Consider the following 9,654-nt stretch of genomic DNA (forward strand, 5'->3'; position numbering starts at 1 on the left):
ACCGGTGTATGAAAATACAGGATTAGTAGACAATGCGCAGTTTTCTCAAAAATAGCGATGTCAACTTGGCAACGTTCAAATTTCTGTAACTTTTTCAGATTTTGAGCTACCTCCATGTATTGTATATCATTCAACCGCAATTCAACGGCAGCAATACTTTGTTTTACTTGTAGTGTACGCGACAGATCACATTTAGACAAAATGTAGACAAATGTAAATGAAACCGTTTTCTATAGTTGTAGCGCAGTTATTACATGTAAATTATTTTATTTACAATTTATAGTCTTTATTGCATCTTAAATAAAAGCAGAAACCACAAACCTGAGTACATCCAAAACTACATTATATTTCTATGTAATAATTCAGATATGGACCCACAACCTTTTCAAGTGCATTCGTGAGGCATAAATAAATAAAAGCACGGCACAAAAACAAAAGCATCGGCACGCACATGTGGACCTAGCCCGAAGTCATCGGCATCTGCAGCCCGTCGGGCGAGTACGAACGATCTCTTTTTTTTTTTTTTTCCTGGGGTCAAGCCAGTCCAAGGGAGGCCCGAGGCGTTTGATTGCATCCCAGGATGCCGCATGATGAATGCGGCATCCAATCATCTTGCACGCCCGCGCACACATTTACATTCCACTCACAGAGCTGTGGCCTGCATATTTTGACATGCACTGAGGAGCTTCATTAGAAGAACAAAATGGCTCCAATCGGCGTTTCTACCTGACGTCATCCCATTTCTTCAATTGCTGTTCACCAGCACATAACGATCAAAACTTGCTGCATTATCGATGAGCCATCTGTCCCCGCAAAAAAAAAAAAAAAAAGTGTTGGAATGCGTCCACGTTGCTGTGTGTGCGGCCTATTGTGGGATAGCTTCTTATTGATCGGTATACGACCTCCACTGTGTTTTATGAGTATTATTGCGAGCCGGTGAGTTTCCGGCGCAGATGGCGACGGCGGCGGGAAAGGTCAAGGGTCATTGCCAGGCTCGAGGACACTTGTGTCGTGTTGCGGAGGGGGCGGGGATCAATCGCGTGGCCTTCTGGTGGTCCTCGTCCGTTATATGGCACGTGATGGGTTTAAATGGTCGCTTGCAAGCTAATATCCATCCATCCATCCATCCATTTAGCTTTTTACCATCGTCATCCATCCATCATTCACCGATTTAACTGTTTCATCCTTCCATTTTTCAAATTTGCCCACCCATCCATCCATCTTTATGGTTACTATCAATGAGCCTACAACAATTTGTAGACAATCTGCTCGCAATTTGGGTTTCGACGTAACGTTTTTGATGTGCGTTTGTGTTTCTGAAGGTACGACTTTGTGGAGGTGGAGGATCCGAGCGACGGGAGCATCCTGGGCCGCTGGTGCGGGTCGCAGGCGGCCCCCGCCCCCCACCTCTCCAAAGGCAATCAGGTCCGCGTACGCTTCGTCTCGGACGAGTACTTCCCGTCCGAGCCGGGCTTCCTCATCCGCTACGCCGTGCAGCCGGCGGTAAGGATGGCGTCACGCCATAAGAAACACATCAATTGTCATTTGGGGGCGCAGCGGTGGGATTTGATTTCACTTCATGAGGGAGCTGAGGTGGAAACAACAGCAGTCTGATTTGTTGGCTAAATTGGCAATTATATTTTTCTGATTGTGGGTTGCAAGCATTTGCATGACAAATTAAAGCGAAGCGCGGGTTTATCTTGCTCAGAGTTGCACGGGAATGGGCTCGGCTCATTAGAAGGTCAACAAAATCTGGAAAAAAAAGGATTCTTTATTTTTATTGTTACCATCATGTTATTGTATTCTCTATTCGAAAGAAATAGACTTTTCTGACATGCTCTTCCCTTAATGTCTTTCATCTACGCTCTTATCAACTCAGAGGAGCCAAAGATGATTGTTCTTTATGACGCGGGGACCTTGTGAAGAGAAAAAAAAAGTGTCTGGTGGAGGGTCCTCGACCCCTGCGGGGCTTCTATTGGGACCCCTGAAATGAAAGTGGGAATTCAGAGAGAGAGGACTATTTTTTTTAAATTGTTCATCGTTTTGATCCTGCTCCAAGTAATATCCCGTCCTAACATCTGTCTATTTTTAGCTCGGTGATACTCCATATATATGGTTTCTTTTTAGGCTTTAATATTGCGAGATTGATAGTCTCGGGCGACCTTTACGTTCACCTTTCTTCAAGTCATAAAGTGACAAGGGAGGACGTCACAATGGCTCGTCCGTCATTTATAATCAGGGGTGAAAACGAAAGGGTCTAATAATAAACGGTGTACGTGGCTCACAAGATGCATTCAAGGAAACTGGGAAAAGTGACGCTTGACTGTGCCGCCAATCATGGTGTGCACGTTTTCTATTCGCTCAGTTCTGTTTATTGTGGGATGACTTCAAAGCAATGCGTGTGTTGCATTCAGGGAAGCTGGGAAAAATGATTCTTCCGAAGATTTTCCTTTTTCTTTTTGTTTCCTTTTTTTTTGTCTATTAGTCGCCACATTATCATTTCTTTTGTGCTAGGTGGCACTTATTAGCCACCACCACCCTTAATTTTGAGTCCCCCTCACCGGGCAAACATAGACGACTTCCGAGTGGCATTCGGGTGGAAAAGCTCGCGAAAATGTTGGCCCCTCCTGGGCTTCTCTTTGAAGGTTGCGCGGTGGAACAGCGGCGCTCTGTTCCCAGCTACCGGAACCCGCAGGAAGCCGCACGGGGGCCCATCAAGAGCCGCTCTGTCATTGACAGGAAGCCATTTTTGGCAGCTAGCTTGTTAAAACACAGGGAAGGAGAAAGAGGAGGAGGAGATATTTGAAGCCGGAGCAAAAAGTACTCACACGCTGATACTCGTGTAAAATAATACTCTTGTAAACCTACTGTTTCAAGTCCTGTCAAAAGTTACTGCCGAGGCACCGAACGTACTCACGTTCTCTACTTAAGGAGAAGGTCAGCTAGTTTGAGCAAATAAACGTAGTGGTAAAAATTCTATCCCTGTACATTTAAGAAGTACAGAAAATGTGTAAAATAAGAATCATCAAAATTGACTACTGAATTAATCAATTACTTTAATACCTAAAGTAATAGTTACTTTAGTACCTAAATATCTAAAGTACAGTCATTGTTTACTTAGGACCAGCCATTCTTAGATCCCTCTTCAGTAGAAAAAAAATTAAAAATACACAAAAATACGTCTTTGGAATTGAATGCGTTAAAAAGGGAAGTCCCATTTTTTCTCTTTTCAATAAAAAGCTGTATGTACCCCAATTATCCAAACACAACATTTGGATTAAGCAGCAAAATCCCCCTGTTTTTATCATTCTGAGGAGGCGGCCATTTTGTCATTTGCTGTTGACAGACAATGACATCACAATCATGACTCATCTTGCGGATGTCACATGAGCAAACTCAGAAAACAGATGAGCTGTGATTGGTCATTTTAAATCGACAGTAAGGGGCAAAATGGCCGCCCTGAAACTGATTTTGTTGCCTAATTCATATTCCACAAACAAAATATTAATCTGAAAGCAGTGTTTAGACTAACGGGGGTGCATTCAAAATATGACCATATATTCCGAACAATACGGCGCACCCAAAAGCCTTCAATAAAACTCTGTTTGAAATTTTGAAACTTGCAAAGTCACATTCCGTTCGCCGTTTCTCCTTGCGTGCAGGCAGGAGTTAGCGGCATAAAACTCCCGACTCTGTTTTTACGGCGACCTCAATTGCAGACTGTGAACGGGCAGGGAAGAAGAAGAAGAAAAAAAAAAAGAAAAACACAAGCCACATGATTTCACGCACAATAGACTTTGCGGCTTAATGGAAGCGAAGCGGATTGCAGGGAAGCGGTTAGGCTGCGCATGAGAACGACGAAGGGAGTCGTCCACGTGTGTCTTAATAGGCTCTTTCCCGACGAGTTGTCATCATTTCAGCCAGCAGAAATAAACGCACGCGAAATAGCTGTCATGAGTAGACGAACGAAACAACAAAAATTCAAGAACGTATTAGCTTTTTCTAGTCGGACTCATCCTAGAGATATCGTCCAAAGGAAATTTGGTGGCTATTCAACTACAAGGAGATCCACACAAATCTCCTAAAACAGTGTTTGAATTCCAGTCCTTGAGGGCCGGTATCCTGCATGTTTTCTGGTTTTCTCTCCTCAACACACCTGAGTCAAATGATTAGCTTATTTGCAAGCTCGGCAGTAACTCAAAAATGACGCTAATCATTTGAATTTGTGTTGAGGAGAGAAAACCGGAAAATATGCAGGATACCGGCCTTCGAGGACTGGAGTTCCACACAAAGGAAGCTTTACAATTTGCTGTGAAGTTGCAATGGTTGCGATTTGATTTTTAAAAAAATTAATTGAATATTTTACTGAATATTGCCGTAAATTGTGACACACTCAAGTCTTAGCCCCTGGGGAAAGTTTCATTTAGCAACATTAAATTCATTTTCAACATTAAGAAATTTTTGTGTTGCGGGCAGCTTATGACATTATGACTTCACTGATCGGCTAAGCCTGGACTCCCATAATGCAAAAGTCTCCATAAGTCATAATACTCTGATTTTGACACATAAACTATTTCAAAGTCATAAATACATAAATATACAGTGTAGTTACTTTTGCTATTATCGCATGTTTACCATTTTTGTACATAAAGGGGGCTTAGGTTCCCCGCAATAAGGGGAATTTCAAATTTCACTCCCGGCAGCTAGTTTCATTTAGCAACATAAAATTCGGTGGGCATGTTTCATATAAGTACACCCGCAAAAAGAGTCTGAAAAACAAACGCAATCAATGACACAAGAAGTCTGCTAGTTTGGTTAGCGCAGCTTGGCAGCAACAACTGAAGAACGCAGAAATCCATTAAGTTTGAAAATTCAGCCCCGGCAGCCAGTATCACTTAGCAGCATGAAATTTGGTAGGCTTGTCCGCCACGAGTAGCTCCACAAAAAAGTCTCAAGAAGCTCTGCCCTGGAAGGCACGGGAAACGCGCCGTGTTGCTTTGAAATGGCTCTTCCCTGAATTTGATTTCCCCATCAAATTTGAATGGATATGCTTCAAAATCAATACAAGTCTTTGGCGTGCGCGTTTACGTCTTAATCGGCGGCCGTTAGAAGTCACAAACGGGCCCGGCTAGCGGAGGGAGCGCGCCGCCGCTAATTGGGGGAGGATTGCGCCGTCAAAATTCATAGGCTGTTAATGACTTCCAGTCGCTGGACTCTGCCAAGGCCGGGCTAATTTGCCCGCTCGCTCGCGCTACTGCCGCTACTCGCTGCCAAGATCTGTCGGCGTTGGGCGCCCGCGTCGATTTATCTCAGCGAGGCTCCGGCGAAACCAAACGCTTCACCGCGAGCTTCCCCTAACGAGCGCCTCTCGTTAGAGCCGCCGCACAGATGGGCCTCAGATGTTTTTTTTTTTTTCTTCTCGTTTTGGCATCCTTTTTAAGGAGCCATCCCAGGAAAGCATGTCGGAGTTTTGCGCATAAAAAAATGGGGGAAAAGGCGGAAACGGTTGATGAAGATTGCGTGTGTTGAAATGGATAATTTACATGTAAAATATCTATTTTCAGGTTGACCTGATTGTTTTATTGTACAGCAGCAGATGGCTTTTGCTTCAGGAATCCTTGACCTCATCTGGATTCAAAGGAGTCGGAAATAACAGTTTTGATTCACAGCTCTAAATAAATGTATAAAATATCCACCCTCAGCTCACACAGCTGAAGAATTCATTTGTGGTTTTGGTATTTGTATTCTTAATGGGAGGTGGATTTCACATTAGGAGCTCCAATGGGAATAACAGAAAGAAAATCTGAGGGCTTTTGTGAAATTCAGCCTCCAGAGTCTTGATGTTTGAAAATTGCCATTTTTCCAAAACATCCCAAAAAATTCTCATTTCAAAAACATTAAAAAAAGCCATTTTAAAACATCACACAAAAAAAAAATGGCCATTTCACAAACTTTAAAATTTGAAAATTAAACTTGAAAATTAAATAGAATGTCTTTTATGTAAAAAAACTAAAGTCTCTTTGTTCAAATCATAAGAATATTAGTATAATAAAGTAATATGGATTTTTAAAAATATATTATGGGGGTGTTATATAATTACAACACTTCAAAGCTCGGAAAAAAGTAAGGAAAAACAAAATCTTCAAATAATTCCTATGTACAATTTGCTGTGACTGAGAAGAACTCTTTGTATGGGTGTTGTACCATAGTCACTGACCTTTGATTTGCTTCCAGATTCCGGGAGAGACCGAGCCTCCGTCCCAGCGGGACCTTCGGGAGCTGTCGGCGGCCGTGTCGGGCCTGAGGACGGTGGAGGAGGTGATGAAGTACCTGGAGCCCGAGCGCTGGCAGTTGGACATGGACGACTTGTACAAGCCCACGTGGCACGTATTGGGAAAATCCTTCATCCATAACAAGAAAGCCAGAGGTAAATGCCATTTTTCTTTTATTCTTATATAGCAGACAACTTTGTGCTGAGGAACTAGGGTCAGGTTGGTTGCGGAGCTTCACTGAGACAAAAGTAGCATGGTGCCAAGCAACTATGGTGAAATGATCTGAGGAGTTTCACTTTGACAAGCGCTCTGTTTTACTTATAGTTGATCGTACAATAAAAATAATCCGATGCTAAACTTCCTGTTTTTTTTGTCCACCCCCCGAGGAGGAGCTGACCTCAACTTACTTTGGGAGGAATCTCAGCTGTACAGCTGCACACCTCGCAACCTGTCCGTGTCGCTGCGAGAGGAGCTCAAGCGGACCGACGCCATTTTTTGGCCCAGCTGCCTCCTGGTGAGGCGCTGCGGAGGCAACTGCGCCTGCTGTGCGCATCGCTGCTACGACTGTCAGTGCCAGCCCGCCCGCGTCACCATAAAGTACCACGAGGTAGCTGCAAGCAAATTAGCAATAGATATGGCATATATATATATATATATATATATATATATATATATATATATATATATATATATTCGCTACTATGTTAGCATGAATGTTGAATTCCATTGACATCCAAGAGTTTATATTACTGTATATATACGGTAAAAAGTAACTTATTTTGTCCCTGTGATACAAAACATTTTATTATTAATATATTAATAACATAAATATAATACAAGGAGTAGGACTAGATAAGTTTTATATGTCCCCCTATTTTATACATATACATACATACATATTCAGCAAATATACATACATATACAGTATATATATAGATATATAAATATATATATATATAAAAAAAAAATTCCCCCCCTCGTTAGGTTCTGCTGCTGAAGCACCGCAGCGGAGGCCGAGGCCTGCAGAAGTCGATGACCGACGTGGCCTTGGAGCACCACGAGGAGTGCGCGTGCGTGTGCAAGGACGCCGATAACGGCAACAATAGCGCGGCCGTCGGACACGTTTAACGTCAAATTGGACGAAGAAAGCAAAACCAAGATTGGGACGGATTCAATCTCCGGAACGTCGTGGAATAAATACTGGGACTACAAATTCCATGGGAGTTTATCTGGAGAGTTAGAAGACAATTTGAGATAAGGAGTTGCCTATTCTTCGCCTTTTTGGGGCTGATAGTGTCATGGAAAATGGGAGGTTCTTTTGTTCGAGTGCTTTGGTAATTGGCTCCCTTTCAAAAGTATTGGAACATTGAGCCTGATCGCTTTATTTTTGCAGGGCAATTTGGGTTTCTGATCAAAACATACCCCAATCATCCGACCCTTCAGTGCACCATGGCTAATTAATAAAATAGCCACAACTACAGCAAATATAAAACGTTTACACACCCCTGATCAAATTGGAGTATTTATGATTTAAAAAATAAGATAAATCTTTTAAAAGGTTGTGATACCGTGAATGTGACCTGTACCTTTGTGTAAAACGTTTTTTCACATTTTTAGAGGGTAAGTAAAAAACAATGTGAAGATCATGTAAAATTGGCCTCGCTGTTCCAATACTTTTGGAGGGGAGGAATCATTTTAAAGCCTTCATTGAGTGTAAATATTTCATTTGCCTTTTTCTTTCCTTTCTGAGGTGCCTTTTTTCTACCAAAGAGACTGTGGGTGCTTCATTGGAGTCAGTTATGCCTTTTCAAATATTTATTTCTTTGTCTTTTTTTTTTATTTTCAAAGCAAAACATCCAAATGTCATTGTACAGTTAGACGCTCCTCCAATTCTTCCTGTCTAATTTTTTAAATGTGTTTTTCCTTCACTCATGTGCAATTATTTATCTGTGTTCTTTTCTTTCCCTCTGCAACAACTCGTTTTATTGTACTGAAATCCTGAATAAAGTTTTTCATTTCTTATTGTGGATTGACATGAAATGTTCAAAATTAACTTACATTTTTAAGATTTTTTTTTGTTTCGATACATTAATATCCAAAGGGTCATTTCAAGATTTGTTTTCATGATGTAAACTTAATTATCTTTTTAATAAAGTAAAATCAATTATTTTTCACAAAAGGTTAATGTTTTAAAACTTTTTTTTTTTTTTTTTTTGCTAGATGAGTTTTCATCCAGGATGTTGGACAACACTTTTGTTTTTATTTTTTATTCTTTAAGATCGATGCAATTACAGTACAGGAACTTCACTCTTGCATGGTATTGGATACCAAGTACCGATACCACTGGTGCTTTAGATAAACAAAATTTAAAATGTAAAATAAAGGCAGATCGCATTAAAGAAAGACCTCCCTATTGTAATATATCATTGTATATATCATTACCATTATATATATCATTTTGTGAAATTAATTACAATTTTCTATTCTTCTAATTCGTCATTTTTTGTTACATGATTGTTTATCTGCTCCAATGAAACGTCTGATTATATCAGCAGCCTGCGTGAGGACATTTAACTTAAAATATCAATATATAATAATATCAATACTTGGTATCAGCCCAATACCAAGTGTAGTCAACTATCCCTAATCTTAATATTTTTTTCATAGTAATTTTTATCTGAAATTTCTGAAAAAAAAAGTTGCGCTAAAACAAATCATGTTACCAATTTGTGAAACAAAAATGTGTTTTTTTTAACTCTCCTCACTACAAAAAAAAAAAAAAATCTTCTCGAGAAGTCTAATGTATTCTCTGGCAGGCGTTGGGATGGCGACAGATGCTGGTGCATAAACGCATCCCTGCCAGTGTGGCCTGATGCCATTGCCTTATAAGTCTTTTCCCCTAGCCCACACAACGGGCACAATAATGTGAGAGCCACTCAGCTCCTCCCCAACATTTCATCGCACTAAGACTATAAATGAGCCCAATTGACCTCAAGTCAACTGCACCTTTCACCTTAACCATTTTCACTATCGCACAAAGACATGCACGCTTTCAAGGACATGGAACTTTGTCAGGTGGACAGCAACAACTATTTTCACTCATCAGCAACAGTATATGCAGCAACATTATGCAGAATCAACATATAGTATAGAGTAAACACATTTATACATAAACACACACAAATACTATGTATGTATGTATATATATATATATATATATATATATATATATATATATATATATATATATATATATGATTTTTCATTTACAATTAATGCATTTAAAAACATTTTAACACTTGTTATTGACTGAAAATGACATCACCAGTGCTCAAGGCTCAGATAACCAATCAGTTCGTGTGTTGGTCATGTGACCGCCTCA

The 9,654-nt window shown here is 40.5% G+C and overlaps 1 protein-coding gene across 4 annotated transcripts in view; it reads left to right on the top strand.

The window, feature by feature from the left end:
• Window positions 1–8,294, top strand: part of pdgfc (platelet derived growth factor c) — a 29,389-nt gene extending 21,095 nt beyond the window's left edge. For 2 of the 4 annotated variants that reach the window (XM_088430805.1, XM_088430809.1), the window contains 4 exons: window positions 1,323–1,503; window positions 6,235–6,427; window positions 6,659–6,879; window positions 7,257–8,294. In XM_088430805.1, the coding sequence (XP_088286931.1) occupies window positions 1,323–1,503; window positions 6,235–6,427; window positions 6,659–6,879; window positions 7,257–7,400 (739 nt within the window). In that variant the 3' untranslated portion in view covers window positions 7,401–8,294. The remainder of the gene's footprint in view (window positions 1–1,322; window positions 1,504–6,234; window positions 6,428–6,658; window positions 6,880–7,256) is intronic. The other 2 variants (XM_088430807.1, XM_088430806.1) reach the window with 2 other exon arrangements.
• The last annotated feature ends 1,360 nt before the right edge of the window (window positions 8,295–9,654 follow it).

The sequence above is a fragment of the Hippichthys cyanospilos genome, chromosome 13, assembly GCF_059441005.1.
Source record: "Hippichthys cyanospilos isolate Australia breed blue-spotted pipefish chromosome 13, RoL_Hcya_1.0, whole genome shotgun sequence".
NCBI lineage: Eukaryota > Metazoa > Chordata > Actinopteri > Syngnathiformes > Syngnathidae > Hippichthys > Hippichthys cyanospilos.